Source organism: Amphiprion ocellaris, chromosome 21 (assembly GCF_022539595.1).
Source record: "Amphiprion ocellaris isolate individual 3 ecotype Okinawa chromosome 21, ASM2253959v1, whole genome shotgun sequence".
In the NCBI taxonomy this organism is placed as follows: Eukaryota; Metazoa; Chordata; class Actinopteri; family Pomacentridae; genus Amphiprion; species Amphiprion ocellaris.
In genome coordinates this window covers 20,806,906-20,826,532 of record NC_072786.1, presented here as the reverse complement: position 1 = coordinate 20,826,532, position 19,627 = coordinate 20,806,906, and the positions used below count along the sequence as shown (strand labels likewise).

The following is a 19,627-nucleotide window of genomic DNA, read 5'->3' as shown; positions in this document are numbered from 1 at the left end:
TTTAAAATCAGCTTGCAAAGGGGTCAGACAATTTTTTTTTTCAACCAAGGTTAATTTGCTGCTGCATGGTAATCCAGCTATTTTGAAACTTGCTCTATTTAAAGTCACATGCTCTTTTCCTTTTCACATCTGTGTTTCCATAAAATGATGGTGTTAACTTTGCAAAGTAAATTAAGGTAGGACACTATTAAAACGATGGCTTGCTTGCGGAAATGTTGTAGTTAACAAGTTAACTCATACAGTAGTATGAGTATCTTTAAGGGTTTGTATCGGTCCTTCAGCTCCTTCACAATGAACACGACCACCACGATCACCATGATCACTATGGACATCATCAGGCCACACGTGTTGGTGGAGGTGATCTGGACAAAGATCTTCTCCAAGGTTCGTGCAAAAAGAGCACAGAAACATGTAAATATCTGGTACCACTAATCATAAGTTATAAGTAATGTCCTTGTTAGTAGTTAGTAAATCAGTTTATGCTTTTCAAAACAGTCATAACCATTTGTAAGTCTTATTATATTATATTATTAGAAAGATGGTTTGACTAACAAAGAGCCAAACCTCCATCTGAAATCTATCAGCTAACAATGTATTAACTCTGACCTCTTCATTGGTTGAACTTCTGTAGAACATCCTGCAGGATAGTGATGAAACAAATGATCTGCTATGTGATACAATATACAACTTACTTTAGTGAGGGAAATTCCAAAGTTAAGTACGTGAATATACTATCAAAATCATAAAAAGGGCCATATAAGAGAACATTTCCACAGTATAATGTGATAAAACATTAGACACACTTTCATCTAGTCTCCAGCGTAGCATCTCCAGGGTCAACGCTGAAAGGTTTCATGTGGCTGTTTTATGAGATCTTTAGTTACAAAATATTCCCAACAAGCTACAATGAGGAAGTGTAGGATTTTATATTTGTTTTTCATTTGAGAATAAGGTAAATAGTTAACTTGTTAAATGACAGTTACTTACTGAGGGAAAAATCGCTCGCAGGCACCTCGTTATTGTGTATGTACCATTGCAGTGCGTGAGAGTCAGCCGTGTGCTGAGAGGCCGAGGTTGTGCTAAAAATGTGGATTTAATCTGCACTGTAGCGATGATCCTCTCAATAAAACGGACTGCAGGCTTTCACTCATAATAAACCTTAGAAGGAAATCCTGTCAAACTGATTTTTCAGCGCTAGATTTTTCAAAAGCCATTTAATCATTCATCACTATTCTTTATAGTGATAAAGTAATTATTATTTCAATGTCTCAGCCAATGCACATTCGTTCATTCTTTTTCTCACTGTTTTTGTCCTAAACAGAGAACAATACTTTGGAAACACTGTGGAAAAAGGTTTATTTAGTTCCATTATCATGAAAATATAACTATACAACATGTAAAATATATTGCACCAAAATTGTTTACAAATTCACTATGTACAGTATAAAAACAATAGCATGAAGTCTTTCTTACATTTCAGTATTCATGATTATTATTATTATTATGTTACATGTAAACCTAAATTAATAACAATGTCTCATTATTCATTATATAAGTTATTAAACAGCATTATCTGTAAAATATTTTCTCATTTCAGTCTTTGGTATTTTCTGAGTTTTCTCCCAGAGGTAATCATCTTCTCATTCTGAAGTTAGAACTTGGTTTCTGGTTCTGGAGCCTGAAAGTAAAAAGGAGCTCATGTTTCAATTTATTTCAACATTGAAGCATATGGAGCAGTCAAAATTGTACTTATGTAGGGTAAAATAAAAAGTGGAACACTTTAAATGATCTGTAGCTTCAATTATAGAGTAGCTCAGGGGAATATTTAAGGTAGTAAATTAAACAAATTAGTTATTTTCCAAAAAACATATAAAGAATGGCTAGTAACTGACAAAAACGGATACCTACATTTTTATCTCTGCTCCTCAAACTGACCCTGGGGTTGTGGACTGTCACTGTTGTTATTATCTGTAAAAACAGGAAGAATTTAGTATTCTGTGCATATTTACAGCACTAATTTGCATCCTTGTGGTATATGTCTGCTCATCCACTCCTTACCATGTCGTGATCCGATTTCTTTTCAGTAGATTCTGGATGTTTCTCCAGGATGTGCAGCATAGCATCATGGAGTGTCAGGAAGAACATCGATGGTTGAACTTCATCATCAAAGAAGGAACAGTCATGAAGTTTCTCCAGGATGTAAGCTACAGGTGCGGAGGAACAAAGTCAGTCAGTGTAGAGCACACACTCATACAGCTGATTATCTGATAACTGTTTCAGTCATGTTTCAATACAAATAAATATCCCACACTGATGATTCAAGTTTCTTCAATTTGGCAAGTTTAATGTTATTCTCATTTTAATGAATTATCTGCTCCATCTGCAGATGTTAAGATCTATTTCTCATGTAATGATAACAAGTGATTATATACTAATTGAAGCATAATTATCTATTATATTCCATCTTTGCCAACAGATCCTCCTAAATCCTACACACTGGACCTTTAATCACTCTGTATTCTAAAGTGACTCCCTAAACACAGAGCACATACATTCAATCACTCCAAATCAAGTAATGCAAATACAAAATAATATCCATAACACAAGCTCAATGCTCTGAAGCTCAAATTTTCAGATTTAATATGATGTATCTATAGATTTGGAGCAAGTGGTCTTGAGATGTTTGTGTTTATATTTGTGTATTCATGATTAGATGTGCTTTGTCTTTAAGGGCCACCGTACTACTCTTTTCCCCTACATCAGTTTGGATACCTAAAATGATCAAATGTGAAGAAAACACATCTAACTCTGCCCTAAAACAACAAGTTTTTATTGTTTTTGACAGAAGTGACACGATCAAGGAACGAACACCAGAAACATGAAATTAGTTCAACTTCAATTATATTCAATGACGAGTTTTTTTATGGAACAAACTCCCTAATAATAAATGAAGATTTGACAAGTAATGGTGGTCTGAAAATCTGAATTACTCTATGTTATGTCCTCTGCTAGTCGTGTGGTTGGTAATGGACTTTATAGAGCCTCTGTGTGTTGGGATGGCTGGTGGAGACCATACTGGTTCCACCTGGCTGAAGACTGAGCTCCAGGTTCCACCTGGCACTCATCAGGAGTGATTGTCCAGGACCTCCAGACTTGCTCTCAGCCCTGGTTCTCCACACCTCCTGACCCGTCGGATTGATCCACCACCACAACTCCTCCTCCCACAAGACCCCAACCATCACCACTAGTATATAAATCTGCAACCAAACTCTCAGTCTGGGTGGCTGGGATTTAATGTGACCAGATCACCCTGGTGCCGCTTGAGTAGTTGTGTGTTGTGTGTGTTGTGTGGATTCTGTAGCCAGTGAGACCTGGAAAATACACTACCATTCAAAAGTTTGGGGTCGCTTAGAAATGTCCTTGTTTTTGAAAGAAAATCAGTTTTCTTAAATGAAGATAACATTAAATGAATGATAAATCCAGTCTAGACATTATTAATGTGGTAAATGACTATTCCAGTTGGAAACAGCTGGTTTTTAATGGAATATCTCCATAGAGGTACAGAGGAACATTTCCAGCAACCATCACTCCTGTGTTCTAATGCTATATTGTGTTAGTTAATGGTGTTGAAAGGCTAATTGATGATTAGAAAACCCTTGTGTAGTCATGTTAGCACATGAATAAAAGTATGAGTTTTCATGGAAAATATGGAATTGTCTGGGTGACCCCAAACTTTTGAACAGTAGAGTAGCTTCTGTTAGTGGCTGCTGATTCAGTGAGAAGTTACTCATGTCGTGTGTGTAGCCAGAGAGAGATGGTGATTTGAGTGATTATGTCTTTTTGGAAATGTGTGTTTTGAGGTGCCGGTTTTATTTAGTTAATTATGCCCACTTGTATTAGTGTCTATTGTTTGTGTCAGGTGTTGCTACTGTGTTTAGGTTTGGCTCAGGAGTTTCAGTTTGTTTGTTTTTTTTTTGTTTAGCTAGTTTAAGAACTCTGTTAGCCTTTGTTTGGTTTTATTTGGTTCATCCACCAGCCCTTTTTTCCTTTGTTTGACCACTTTTGTGCTAATTCTGTCACACAGCAATAAATTGCTTGACCTAACCAATGGCATCTGGTTATTTTTGTATACCCAGCTGACCCTAGCGATTGGGTTGTAACACTCTACTAATACTGTAACCCTGCACTGTCATACTTACAATCACAAGCCACAATATAGACGTCGACTTCAACCCGGATCAGTTCTCTCAGCAACTGCAAAGATTCAGAGATGGTTTATTAAAAGAGGCCACATTGAAATAACTGTGGTTATTGTTGCTATGAGTTAGTAACGCACTGTTTTGAGTCCTGTCAGAGCGGAGATGTCCAGGAAGGAGACGGCAGCAAAGTCCAGGATCAAGCTGTGGATCTCCACTGGGGGAACACTCAGGTTGACAGGAAGCTCTGCATTCCAGTCGATCCTGGCAGGAAGGTCCTTGAAGTCAGTCGGCAGGTCCAACTCCTCCATGTTGCTCTCATCCTCTGATTCTTTGATTGGTTTAAATGAGGTATTCAGGAAACCTGTCTGTAATGGCAAAATACTGGTCACTCACTGCACTTCATAGATGGCTGCAGCTTATTCCAGTAGATAGTGTGTCTGCATTGTTTGTCTAAAATCTCCTTTGGCCAAATGTGGGAGCAACAAGATTCACAGTGAAGAGGGAGCAAGAGTGCTGAGACTTTCCTAATATTCTCTATCAACTACAGGTAGGAGCAGTAATACTTTGAAAGTGAAAATAGCAATGATACATCAGCTAGCATAGTGTTTATTATTCACTTTTATAGGGTGCTGGATAAAGCTTTTATATTTCAAAAATACAACCATTGTCAGTGTTGTAAATCTTACATGATTAGTTGTCGAAACGTAAACCAAATTTAATCTGAACTGCTCCACAGATCACAGACCTGATCAAATATGTATTCACACAATTACTTATGTTTGACAAGTGTAGGCGAGTCTCGTACCATCTGTTGAGGAATGCCATCACACTCAGATTGTTCTGCAGGCATTTTAAGACTGAACTTCAGTAACAAAGTAAGTCTTTAGTTGTTTAGTTATCAGTGAGTGTGCTTTAGTGATATCAGTGTTTGTTTGATTGATTTCTAGACTGCTGACCTGAATAGAGTTTACTGATCAAAACAGGAAGCAACAGAGAAACTGTGACTTTAATCTCTTGTACAATCGAGAGTATAAAGTATATGCTGTTATTATCTGATGGTCAAAGTCATTACTTACGGATGTCCACTGCAATTCCCCTTTCTTCAGAAGTTTCCGAATCCTCCTCACTGCTTTATTCCTCTTCCTCAACACTCTCAGTGGGTTAAACCCAAGCTGGAAAGCACAGGTGTGACATAAATCACGATAAGATAAAGAATCAGGTCATACATAAACGTGACATGAATTTTAGAAGGAAGTTTATTAGAGTTTATTTTTCCTTTTACAGTAACCTTTATGTTTTTCCCCACTAAATCAGATAAATTAAATTAGCAAAATTGAGGGTTATCATTTTATTCTTTTACTATTACACTTTACAGCCAGGTGAGACTTACAGCTTCCACCAGCTTGGTCCTGAAGAACTCAATGTTGGCAAAAAAGATAGGTGATGGGATCCTGAAGATCATCACTCCTTCTGGATCATATATCTAGAGAATCACGACCACAATACATAAAAAATGACTGTAAAACAATGGTAGCATTTAGATTAGTCTTTTCAAACTAAGATGCAAACATAGAACGGAGACCTCCTCTGTACCTAAAATGGAGCACTTATTCCTGGATTGGCATTTCTGAGAAGCTCTACAAAACTGCTGTGAGGGGCTTGATGCTGATTTGTTAATCAGAGAGGACAACAAACATAACTTTTTTGTCCCCTCAGTGTCCTTGGAGAGTAACAGTCCTCTCCTCTCTAATATTACCATGGAGAACATTAAATTGAAGTTGTAGGCTAACATGACAAACCTCCACTGTTCTATTTCCAGTGTGCTTATAGAACTAGAAGTTACATCCAATAACTACTATTTGTTGTTGTTCTGGCACACTTGGAGTTTACATTGCAGTCAAAACTGTTGGATCCTACATCACAGTGGAAACAGAAAGGCTGAAAGGCCACCTTTAGACACAGGCAAATGGAAAAACCCTGGTAGTCACTGAATAAATACTACAATGCTATACAATAAATGCTTTAAAGAAACAGTAACAGAAACACCTTTAGACAGAGCCTGTATACCAGCATTTATTCTAAACTTGGCTAACTGGCTGTGGACTGCAGTATGTATGTAACAGACCATTTTTTTTTTCACTGAACTCGCCTGAAAGAACACAGACCAAGCCAACTTACATTGGTGTAGTCCTTTCTGTCTTTGTAGATGTCTGTTCCCTTGATGTTGACCAGTACACTGCAGCGAGGGCTGGAACGAAAACAGACGTCAAAATTTCAACGTTTTCAAATCTGGTTCAGAACAGTAAAAAGACCAAAAAAAAATTGTACAGTCATGATAGCAATTCTGTGGGATTGTATTAAATGCTATCATACTGATGAATGGAAAGTATAATATTTACCATGTGAATCATCTTAGTTTAGAGTGTTAGTATGATAGCATTTGCTAAGTCGCTCTAAACACAAAGTACAGAATATGCTGATAGAAGTGTCATTAGTTTTGCAGGAATTTGTTCATAAACAGAAAAAAACCCCCTGATGATTCTTTGTTCTTAAATGAATCCTGGAGGTAAGATTATTGTTTGCATGTCATGGTGGTTCATCCCACAAAAACATATCACCAAAAAACAAAAGCTGTCTAACTCATTGTGACACCACAGGAAATCATCACTGTAGTCACTGGGTATATCTCTGATCTCTGACATTCATAAAAATTTCATAAATATCCATTCAATGCATTTGGAGATATGTCAATAGATTCGAGTGGTAAACAAGCCGATCAACAATGCCAGCCATAGAGTCATGCTGCCTGGGCCAACTTACGACAAATTCCAAAAGATATTTTAAGTTAGGACACAAAAATAGTTATAAAATTTTGTGCAACAGTTAGATAGAGTTACAGGCTAGATACTGACAACTGAGTCCTCAGAACGACACTGATCAGCTCCACACCAAGGCCTGCTGCTAATCCAAGATCCAGCCCCAAAAAGATGGATAAAATACAGGTACCCAGCCACACCACCTGGACATGGTGAGAAACAGATAGGGAAATATGCTTTCTTTAAGTGTCAGATAACACAATAATAAATCCTAAAGTGCAGAGGTTGATGTATTTCGAAACACTTGTTTACTGCTCAGAGGGTGAGAGGTCTTACACAGTCGGGTTTGTCCCTCCTCCACAGGTAAGGCACCTCTCTGAACTGCATCAGCATGCCCTTCAAGTTGACAATGACCACAGCTCCCAGCACAGACTGTGAAAAAACAAGGGGCCACAGGTCAGATTCCAAAAATCTAAATCATATAATGTGTCAGAGATTTGGTAATAAAGTTCAAGTTCAAGTTCAGAGGGTTTCTTACCGTTGGTAGTGGATCCAGTAGGAATCCAACAGACAAAGTGACGATCATCACTATGATAGCTGAAAGTAAACCAGCCACCTGAAAGGAACAGAAGACATAAAGAACTGCAAAATCTGCAGAAGTGACATCAAAAACATCATGTTGCAGTTCCTGTAGCTTTGCACAAAGTTTAGTCTCATTAAAGCAGATTTTAATTTCTCAATTCTGTTCATATGATTAATATTAGGAGAAGAATGCAATACTTTCTTCATCTGAGCACTGCAGGTCAGTGCTGTTGAGGATTTTAAATAGTCCCTCATCGTATATTGTGAGTACTCCGATTCCAAGAACACATTTGAAATATATGGTACAATATTTTTAAAAAACTAATAATCATATTAATAACTGTTCTTCTTGCTATGTAAAGATTAGGTTAGACTTTTTTATTTGGAAGGTTCAGATCTTATACTGAAGTGATATTGGTAATACAAGAAAAAGTACAGGTTTTAATACCTTACGTGAATAAAAAATGTGTCAGCAAAATGAACTTAAAAGTGACAGTGCAAAAATATCTGTAGTGCAGGTAAGTATTCTGTATTGTATGTTGTCATACATTATAGCATTAAACTGTAAATACTGATGTGTTAATGCATAAATTACATTTCAGTGTTGTCATTGATTGAGGTGAGCTTTATGACCTTATATGATGAGAGTGTAAGCTATAAAAATGAAAAACATTTTAAGCTGACAGTACATCTTGTATGTAAAATGTTATCCTGCCTACCTGAGAAATGAAGTGTAGTAAAAACTGTATTACACTCTAAAATGTAGTGCTTCCATTCAAATGTAACAACAAACACCTGCTGGTGCCTGTAAAGTGCAGTAAATAATATTTAATCACATTGGTTTAAACCCTACAAAAATAAAGTGTAAAATTATACATAATTAATTTAAAATTAATTATATTGTAGTTTTATAGGTTACGGTTAGCTGTTCCCTTCTGATTTCAGTCTTTATGTTAAGCTAAGCTAACATGTTGGAGCCATTACATTATAAATTTGCCCTGTACACATGTGAGCACCAATCTTCTCATCTAACTCACAGTAAGAAATAGATTTTTTTTTTTACATTCCATTTCCTAAAACTATAACTGTTATTAATAGGGACCTATTTTTGATTTCTTTCATACAGACATAGCATTTATTTATTTATGTATTTATGAGCGTGGCCATAGTTTCAAACATTGAGTTAACGTATGTCATATATGTGGAGGTAAACTCTGTTTCTAATGTTTTTTTCTTTGTATTTCTCTATATAGTCTTCAGCTTCTGACCACCAAGTACAAGCAGTACAGCTCACAAGCACCGAGTGCTGCTCCTCAGCAGGCTTCCAGAAGATGGCCAGTCAGAAGAGAGCAAGATTTTATGGGTAGGGGCACTTCGAAAGAGAGGAGCTAAACAACTTTGGTTGCATAAAGGGTCACGGCAGGATGAATGAGGACTTTTTTAATAAGTAGTGGATATAATCCAGAACTTTTGCCTTTTTTGTACAATGACTTCTTCTGGTTACTGGGCTGTCGCTGCAGCTCGGCACAGGAACAAACGGAAACACAAAGGGGAACTTTTGCACTGTCAGACTTCAACTTTGGCAGATAAGCTGATTATCTGCCCAAGTAAGATAAGTGTGTGTTTGTTTTAGATTCTTCTGCACATGTGCATCACTTTTATAGCCTGTATGACTGAAAGATATGATGTCAGCGTTCATAGGGGCACATGACAATAAAATAATGAAAACTTTCATCATTAGTTGTAAACGCTATTTACTGAACATGTACTCCTCACTGCTTCATGATTAGGTTGTTAACCTTTTGAGCCCGTTGAAGCAAAGTAAAGCATCCTAACACTAATTAGTAATCACAGAGTTTTTACTGAGAAATTTACAGTCAATATCAACCCCGAGAGTGTAAACAGAGAAGATGAATGATGAAGTAATTAGTAATGAATGGACATTACAAAGGAAGAATGTGATTGTTAGCACAGATAATATTGAGCTAATCATTAGCTAAAGTTTCCTCAATATATGACTCCATCAGATCTTTTGTAACTTATCGCTATCTACCTGTAGTCCTTGAAATCTAGGTATTTAAAAGCTATTCATTAAGTAGATGAATCATGTGGGCATCAAAGAACCGTTCCTCTTATGTTTCTCGATGACTGCTTGCTCACATTGTAAAGTGTTGCACAGTAAGAGAATTATTAAACATCAGATGCATTAGTTTACCTGAGTTTTACCCCCTGTGCTCTCCTGCACTGCACTCCTGGAAAGAGCTGTACTCGCCGCAAAAGACCTAAAGGAAGCTCCAAAGATGTTGCTGACTCCAAAGGCTATCAGCTCCTACAGCCAGATAACACACTCCTTAATATATAAAACACACTCAAGTCCTGATTAAACCTGCAGCTTTTACTGTGAAGTCGTAAAGGTTAAAATGTTGAGACTTACCTGATTTCCATCTATGGTGTAATCATGTTTTACAGAGTAGACTTTTGCCACGGAGAAAGCCACAGCAAAACCCACTATGGCCATAGGAACCGCATCCCCTGCTGTCAGCTGGATGATGTGCAGGTTTGGGGCCATCGGAGTTTCGTACCTAAAATGGTAAAACCCTGTCAGACTGGTGTGTGCCTCAAATGTGGTAGGACCTGACATTTACTGTCAACAATAAGATGCCAATCATCTCTACCTAGTGGACTTCACAGTGGCACCTGCTGTAAAAGTAACTGCATCTTTCAGTTCGGTGATTAAAGCTGCATTATATGATTGTTTTGACTCCTCAGTGGCAGTGCAAACAAGCTGTAAATACACTACACACTACATATTATCATCGAATAAATGTACACATCAAGAACTCGCACAGCAATATTAGCTTTTGTTTGAAGTCATGTTTGTGTCCACCTAAGAAATTAAGTCTAACCTTCGTTCTTCTTTTATCTCTGTGTCTCTCTCTCCAATGCTCAAAGGAAAAACTAATGCATTTATTCACAACGTGGTCCTTTGCAGCGGATTACTAAATTTATCTGTGTGTTATGGTGCTGGAGTACGTTTTTTGGACCTTTTTCCATTAAAAAAAAACTGCCTATCTTGGATGCCAAAAAGGCTCTGTAAATGTGAGTGGAACTGCAGAGTGGGGTGATTATTCCCTGTGGGTTCATCACTATAAATGACACCTTTTACATACAAGTAGTGATTTGGTCCATTGTCAGTAATGTAAAAACAGATTATAAGGGTGTTATCTTCTGTTTTAATTAGAAGGACCATCCATCCATCCATCCATCCATCCATCCATCCATCCATCCATCCATCCATCCATCATCTGTACACCTCTTAATTCTCATTAGGGTCATGGGGGGCTGGAGTCTATTCCAGCTGACTTAGATTGGAATGATGGGTGACATCAGAGATACCCAGTTAAATAGGGATGTACTGACTCTTTCGCAGCAAAAACAAAAACAAAAAACAATAACAAAAACCAAAACCAAACAGTTTTTTGTTTGTTTGTTTGTTTGTTTTTTGTGGATTCATTAACTTTTCCTTCTTACCCTTCTGGAATATCGCCGACAGTGTTAATGCCATATCTTGCCCTGAAGTCGAATGCATATGAAACTCCACATGCAATCACAGTCTGGAGAAGAAATGACACATATGAGCAAAAGACAGCTAAAACTTGTTACATCTGACTCATCGCATGCGGTTCAAAAGGAGAGAGATTTATTTACTGCTGGTTTACAGACTGTGAGCTGTTTATGTGAACTGATGAGATTTGTTATCAGTGCCAGCAATGACGTCTGTTGAGTACAGTCATAAAATTTAATTTGCTGTTATTGATGTCACTGTTTATAAAGGTAACATGGTTTTAATGCCACATAGAAACTTTGAAATGGATCGTGTGGTGCCATGCTGCTCACCATGATAACCTCTATCGGGATTGGCACAGGCAGCTTGGATTTATATCTGTCATTAAGCTCCTTGACGATGAACACCACCACCATGATCACCAGGGCGATTACCACATCACAGACATTGGTGGAAGTGATCTTGTTAAAGATGATCTCCAGGGTCTGAAACAGAAGTCCAACAGATAACGGATCCTTCCTCAGTGACTGTGATAGATAAGCAGACAAAAGCATTGAACTATATAGCATTGTTCTATATTTACATATATGATGGACAGCGGTCCACTGATTCCTGGGACTTGCAACCCCAACACAAACTTGAGCTGGGACACCAGGATGTGGATGGCAGCTGCTGTGGTGAACCCAGACACCAGAGTGTCAGACAGGTACATGACAACAAAGCCCACCTGTAGAACACCCATGGCCAGCTGGAAGAGACGGAGAGGTCATGATGATTAAATCTGACAGACTTGTACATTTTTTAAAATAAATAACAGAGACAATAACATAAAAAAAATGCTAGAAAAGAAAACACTTTAAACCAACACCACATGTCAAAATCTGCCTATTGTGCCGACATTTTTACACTACACATCACAATGCAAAACAAATTTAGCGTGTCTTGTATCCATAAATTCACAATTTTTAACTAAAATAGATGTTTTTTTTTTACTAAGGTTCTCATAATGTTGTTGTTTCAACATGCAACTTTCTTTCAAATCACAGTAACTTTCTCTTGTTTTCAAGCAACCTTAAGATACTTGCAAATAATAACTGATCGTCTGAAGTGCTGTCAAAGATTGAAAATGGGATGTTGCTTATGTTCCTACTGAAGGGCTTGTTGCCCATCAGTAGGAACCTCAGAGGTTGGCAGCTGTGGCCAAAAATTACACCTACGTCATTCAATTTGACACCTACTATGCAACATGCAATGCAATGCACTGCACTGTAGGATTATTAGGAGAAATCAATACACATGCCATGAAGATAGATCTTTTTTCCAGTGGGGAATTTTGAAGGCCCCCATATAAGCCAATTGATATAAAGGTGACAAATAAAAAGAGCAACATGGAGAACAGAGCTTAATGAAGAACAACAAGGCTCTTAGTAAGGACGACTTCAATACACCTTGGCACTGACTCTACAAGTCTCTGAAACTCTACTGGAGGGATGAACACCATTCTTCCAAAGATATTCCCTCATGGTGTCATGAGGTTGGTGGAGAGCGCAGACAAAATGAAACCCTTCAGTGACCATTTGTTTCTTATAGATGGAGACAGAGTCATCCTGGGAGAGTCCACTCCCATATTTGTTATTATATTACTTTCTAATCAGCAGAAAGTACAAGGTTCCCTCGAGGACACACACATGGACAGTTGAGGTCACCACAGGTATGTAGTTGTTGCTATTATGCTGCTTTTCTAGTTTGCTGGAGTTTGTTCAGCACACTCTGTTCTGTACATGTGCAGGAGGTCATATCCACATATTCTGAGTCTGAACACATGAATGCATGTGCAGTATGGACTCTTGTGTGAATTCTCCATATGGACAAGACACGCAGACATCCTTAGAAATGGTGGTGAAGTCTCGCAGACTTGTAGAGATAACAAAATGTCCTTCACGTGGACCCTGGTGGATCCTCTTATATTCGCGGGCGTGTATTTGAGAATTATACTCCCTTGCAGGCGTGCACACAGACAGGTGTGAACATCACAGGTACATGGTTGTATTTGTTATACTGTTTTCTAGTCTGCTTGGAGGACTTGTGACGTAGTTCAGTTTGCAGACCGTCTGCATAGACACACATTTTGGACCGCACATAGACGTACACAGAGGAGTCCACATGGGCTCTAGATGACTGAAATCTAGGTGGTAGACTTGCAAACTTGTGAATGTGGAAAGTGCAACAGTCCACGTTGCTGCAATGCTGCAAGGGCAGTAAGGCGAATGCTTGGCAGCAGGGAGCATACAAGGAATATGCCAATGTACTGCACTGAACGCAAGTGAGCTCCTTCAGCGGACTCTAAAGTAGTATAATAACAATAACTATGCATCTGTGGTGCAGCTGTCTATGTGTGTCAGCAATGGAGTATAACTGAGGCTTAAAAATCGTCTCAGTGTGTGGATTATATAGCTAGAGCTCACAAATGTTTAGTTTTATTCAATCTTTGATCAAAATAGAATTGGACTGACAGAGATGATTTCAGGTGTGATGAGGTGTTACCTGGATGATACCGGCCAGAAAGGTCACAGAGGAGGCCACCACCACTCTCTGCTCGTCTATTGTCAGCCCTTCAAGTCCTGTGATGTTCATGGCCAACCCTCCATCTGGGACGAGTCTGGTGACCACCGACCCAATCATCAGACACAAGACTGGAAATGGACCTGCAGAGAAAGAGCAGGGCATTGGCAGATTATTGACTGAACAGAAGCATTCTGAGAGCAGCTTTAATAAACTGGCCTTACCCACTGAGATGTGCCTGGAGGTGCCAAGGAAAAAGTAGATGATAACAGGAAAGAAGGCAGAGAAGAGTCCATACCGGACCGGAAGAGAGGCCAGTAAACAGTAAGCCAGACCTGTAGCACAAACACACATATCATGCATATTTACAGTATGATGCCCCGTTTCTTTCACATAACTTCACTTTATAGTATTTTATACTGTCCAAACCAGTGTGTGCTATGATCATAAGGTTGCTATCAGTCACAGCTACTAAATGAAAACGAAAGCAATACTTTCTTTGAAATATTTTGCTTTTAAAAAGAAATAAAATTTAATATTTAATGTTCTCGTGAAAAATATATACAAAAACACATGTTCTGACATCAGTTTCTGATGTATTAAGCATTATCATTGTCTCCGTAAATGCTAAAGCAATGATAAACAATGATAAAATGACCCTACTGTGAACTACAAAAATAATAATCCTCTGCAGGAAAAATCAAGATCATATATACAAAGCTAACACCTCAGGGACCATAGCCTGCTGCTGCTTAACAGTCATATCACTCTAAACAGCCAGATAACAGACACAGGGCTAATTACAGGTTATCATTTATTATTCGATTAGACACAAGCTAATGATAAAGTAGAGCCATTCAGGAGGAGAAACGAGTGAAGCCAAGCTATAACGTTGTAAGGTTTGAATTCCTACCATCTGCCATCTGGGGATTTTTAAAAGGAAATTTCTTTGAAAAGATTGCTGCTAAATGTTTTTCATTAGAGACAAACAACACATTAAATAATGAATTATTAATAAATGTATGCAGTGAAACGGGAATATACCAGACATAATTAATAAACAAAGGATGGACATTTTGCAGAGATGTGACACATGTGGGCCAAAAGATTTCTTTCTGTGTGTGTGTGTGTGTGCGTGCGTGCGTGTGTGTGCGTGCGTGCGTGCGTGCGTGCGTGCGTGCGTGCGTGCGTGCGTGCGTGCGTGCGTGCGTGTGTGTGTGTGTGTGTATGTGTGTGTGCGCATGAAATTCTGAAATTTTCTGCTTCTGACTTGGAAGTAAAAACAGATTTTTCTAATAAAACACATTAACCCTTCTGAATAATCTAGGAACCCCTCATGGTTATCAGTAGAGAGAAAAGCCCCCGTAAGAGTAAAATGGTGAATTATAGACTTTTTTCCCCCAATACTGGATAATTAAAGATGCATCTGTTTAGTCCTTGTTCTTGGGTAGTGTGGCAACTAGTCTGGACAGAAACATGCAGAGAAAACTGGGAAATCACTATCAGACCATACAATCACATGCTGTAAACTCACTGTTTTTACTTACCTTGCAGGACAGCCACCAGTCCAGTGCTGATGCCAGACACGATGTCACCGAGCAGCCACTGTTTGATCTGGTAGATTTTCACCCAGCCAATGATCGGCAGAAGGGACAGGGCTGCGTTCTTGGCTCTTTTGGCATCCCATCTACAGTGATATAATAAAGCATTACGTCCACGTTAAATAGGAAGTAGAAGATGGAGCACTGACTACATCTGATGTTCTGATTTTCTAGATTTGATCAAATCTAGATTCAACATTCTGACAGTGTAATAGAGCTGGTTACTGATTTTTAACATGTTCCTGAAGGAAAGTGTTTGACAGAGGTGGAAAGAAAACTAAGCAGAAACAGTCAAGTAGTTAAATACTTCTTTGACTATTTCTATTTGATGTTGCATTATACATTAAAAAAAACTAGTGTACTTTTTCGCCCACTGAATTTAATTAACATCTATAGTTTGTAGTTTACTTTGCAGAAGTAAGAAGTTAAGAGTTTACACAAAGCCACACATATGCTGCTGCTCTGGAGCAAGAAGCAGAAAGAGGAAAACTTTACAGAATAGACACAAACTTTGACTATGATGCTGACTCACTTTAGCTTTAGCTGAAGCTTCATATAAGCCACAATCAACATTAGGAATGTGCAGAGGAAAAGCCTCAACGTCAATATGGAGATTAGGAATATGAAGTACAGTTGCTGAAACCTGCTTTCCAGTGTTTAACCCTTTCCATCCTGGGCACATTCAGTGAGGAGGTTGACTAGTAGTGCTATGATTGAAATTTCACCTGAGCTGCAGTAAATTTAGGATTTTCAGAACATGTTCAACAACATCAGTGTTGCTGACTCTTTATAAGGCTGTCATCACACTGCAATTTACAGTTTTAATTCAGATACAACTAAAAAAAATCTTCTCAGCTTTCTCACAGAGCCCAAGGTTGTTCATTTTGGTTTTATAGTTATGGTGCTCTTACTGATTTATTTCATGTTAAAACTAAATCAAAAGTGTTTCAAAATTGACTTTTTAAAAAAGTTATCTTTTAAAGATCTAAACACTCCTTCTGCCACTGCTCCTTGTATCTGCAGATCAGTTAAAGGATAAAGTAACTGTAATACAATAACGCCTAGAATAGCAGGTGGCTAAGTACCAACTTCCAAAGACACTTCAACTACCGGTTCCATAAAAACACAATTTTAAGGTTCAACATTGGTGACTGCAAAGAGAAGAAAATAAGATAAAGAATATGGCTAAAATAAATGAATTATCCACTTTAAAAATAATAAAGTCCAATTAATATTATTCTTAAAATTTGTGGACCACTACTAAATCTCATTTAGGTCATTTATATTGTATACAAACAACTGCTACAAGGTTTTACAGACTATGAAGTCCTTTAGACAGGTGTTTTGGACAGTGTTGATAATATCTCAGCTTATTTTTAAGATTTCAGTCCTCAGAATGTTGTCAGATAAAGTTTGTATCGTCTGTGTGAACAGTGTAATGTTGGTTTTAGTGCCAAAACATCAATATAAACAAGGTGGTGAATTTTTGGTTCTTCTATAAACAGATATAATGTTTTGAACATTAAAGTCTGGGTCTTTGGCACTGACTAAAGAATTATTTTTATGTTACTGTAAATAAAGGAATGACCCAACCAATCTTTTCAAAACCTGCCTTTAACCGTCTGACTCTGACCTCAGTTTAAACTGTAAAACCTGAGGCAAAAGTTAAACAAGTGTAGATTAGAATATGATTGATTGATGATTTGCAAAACAAATTTTAGCAGATGGCAATGAGTACACATTACACTTAAAACTAAAGAAGCTTCCCCTGTTTCAGTATCCCCAAATTCCCATTAATTATTTTAACATTCATTCAAAAGCACCACAAGCTCCTTACGTGAAGTATTGCTTGATGTGGTCCAGGATGGTTTTGCGTTGTCTGTAGACCTTCTCGTGCTCTTCAGCAAAGGCTTCCTCTGAGTACAGCGGTCTGGTCACCACATACTGCGTCGCTGCCGTTCGCTTCATGTCGCCTCTGATGCCTGGAGGTCCTCTGCTTCCTCTCTATGTACTTCTGAGATTTATTAATCACATTAGCTTAGCAAGAGGTTCCTGTCTTGCTTTTGAACATCACTTATCAAAGAACATTAAGAGTAAACAACAAAGGTCCAGACCCCTAAATACAGGCAGAGCCCATGAGACAGGTCAGGATTTGTCAGGCTCTATTAGAACTCTAGAAACAGATTAACACCAGAGAGGAGTGTTCTGAATTTTGGCGCTGAAATGTCTCAGCTCCCTGACTTTAACAACAATCAGTTTTGCTTTTCAAGATCTAGATCACTTAAGAAAATATTAGCACTCTTCAACTGGAGCCCGAATATATAAGGACCACAGGAGTTTCTTCTTATGATGATGATTTTAGACACAGAATTTGGAATTCTCTAATGGCCAAGTGGCTAGGGCACATGTCACATGGGTGTAAATGCTGTGAGCAGGGAGTCCCTGGTTCCCTTTCCAACCAGATAGACCCCTACTGCACTTCATCCCCCTGCTCTCTCCCCAGATTCTCTGTCCGTCCGGTAAAATGCCCCAAAAATATCAAAATGCTTTTCCCTGTCTACATTTAATGTACTGCAGCCCACATACCTGACAGCGTCTAATCTGTTTCAAATCCAAAGCTTCCACGTTCTCCTCCTCTTGCTCCAGCACTTGGAGATCAACTGGGACCTCAGACAGAGTTGCCATCAATAAATGCCACCTCTGCTGCTTATCATGACTGTAATCATTAACAGCAATTATGATGAAGTCCCTGCTTCACACAACCACTGGACGCCTGCCTTATCCTTGACCATTGTTCCAACTGATATCGGTAACACCCAACTTTCAGTGAGGGAGGATGTGGACAGGACAGACAGGACAGGACAGGTCATTGTTATGAAGTGGAAATCGAGCAGCTTTTCAGGAGGGGGAACAGCGCTAAAGGCTGGCTGCACTGGAGGAATAAAAATAGTTTGTGTGCTGCAGGAACTAGGATTGTTTGAGGGAAAAGTGTTCAGTGCCAGGGCTGTGTTTCCTAAACTTTTTTTTATCCTCTGTGATAATCACATCTCCAGCATAAAAGTTTATTACAACATAACAGGTGACAAATCACAAGTCAACGTAAACCTTTACTGGCCTTTATTGTTTTTCCTGGACAGAAGAGAGAATGAACAGCAAAAAGTCTTCCTTAAATTTTAGCTAGAAGCAGCCAAACTGATAAGAAAGAGCAGAAACTGTAGGAGTACAAGGTGTGTGTGTGTGTGTGTGTGTGTGTGTGTGTGTGTGTGTGTGTGTGTGTGTGTGTGTGTGTGTGTGTGTGTGTGTGTGTGTGTGTGTTGCTCACTGGTTTCATTATATTTAGCTGGAATGCAAACATTACAGGAAAGTGTGTGAATGACCTTATCGAAGTGTCTGTTCAGAATTAAGTGGAGGTTAGTCCTGCCTTCACTGTTTGTAGAGGATCAAGCCCAGTTTAGGCCTGGTTCATGGGAAATGTGTGTTTCTGTGTGAGTTTGCATGTCTGTGTGAATGTAGATACCTGAACACATCCCTCTGAGGAAATTTACAGTTCTACAATTTCATTTAGCAGACGCTTTTATCCAAAGTGACATACATCTGAGAGTAGATACAACACAAGCAAGGATCTAGTCAGGAGAAAACAACCTGGATAAGAGCCATAAAACAAGCTCAAGTGTAACTTAACCTCAGGTTTTTGACTTTTAATCCACATTTTGTAACCCAACAGCTATGATGTGTCATCTTAAACCCAGGTAAACTTCCAGTCTCACACATGAGACTAATAACGATAAAGTGTTGCGATCTGATTGTATTGCTATGATCACATGTTTTTGGCCACCCTTTGGTCTGTCATTTATGCTGGGTGATAGGTGGCAGCACAGTAATTAATATCTGATAAGTGGTGACGCAGTGACCTCTTGTCACTTACACCAAGGCCGAGAACTTTCCACTTGGAAGGCATTTATTTGTATCAACAAAAGAAACAATGAATTTATGGGTTCAAGGGTGTGTCGTATACGCAAACTGTAGAAATTTTTTGTGACATTTAACTGAAGACAGGCTCATCGAGCCTCGATTATCTCCACATACTGAATTGGTGTACATGTTAGTGAAGCAACGGAGATAATCTGCTATTATAGTTATTAGGATTATTTCTAAAATAATCACAACTGTGATGAATGCATGACACATTGTATTTGCGCTATCATTTCTGGCCAGTTGGCTAACTACAGTAGAAAACTAATACTAGTTCAAAAACCAGCAGTTAGCATATCATTAACCAGCCATTGTGTTAGTATCACATGC

The 19,627-nt window shown here is 38.4% G+C and overlaps 1 protein-coding gene across 1 annotated transcript; it reads right to left on the bottom strand.

The window, feature by feature from the left end:
- Positions 1-1,339: 1,339 nt before the first annotated feature.
- LOC111579283 (chloride anion exchanger) lies at positions 1,340-18,064 on the bottom strand. Its single transcript, XM_023286508.3, has 21 exons — positions 17,912-18,064; positions 17,163-17,339; positions 15,272-15,411; positions 13,949-14,059; positions 13,707-13,867; positions 11,746-11,910; positions 11,495-11,647; positions 11,129-11,211; positions 10,032-10,179; positions 9,813-9,926; positions 7,554-7,631; positions 7,352-7,447; positions 7,112-7,218; positions 6,378-6,447; positions 5,590-5,682; positions 5,276-5,371; positions 4,337-4,564; positions 4,200-4,254; positions 2,059-2,204; positions 1,909-1,968; positions 1,340-1,678 (listed from the first exon to the last, which is right to left on the bottom strand). Exons 2-21 carry the CDS (start codon positions 17,291-17,293, stop codon positions 1,652-1,654), a joined length of 2,262 nt encoding a protein of 753 aa, XP_023142276.2. The 5' UTR covers positions 17,294-17,339; positions 17,912-18,064; the 3' UTR covers positions 1,340-1,651.
- Between the last annotated feature and the right edge of the window lie 1,563 nt (positions 18,065-19,627).

Bases quoted from the DNA above. Each gene is read 5' to 3' on its own strand.
- LOC111579283 (XM_023286508.3), bottom strand. From the start codon at position 17,293: ATGAAGCGAACGGCAGCGACGCAGTATGTGGTGACCAGACCGCTGTAC. The intron at 15,412-17,162 runs GTAAGGAGCTTG...ATATCACTGTAG, and splicing joins CACATCAAGCAATACTTCAC to ATGGGATGCCAAAAGAGCCA. The intron at 11,911-13,706 runs GTAACACCTCAT...CGTCTCTTCCAG, and splicing joins TTCTGGCCGGTATCATCCAG to CTGGCCATGGGTGTTCTACA.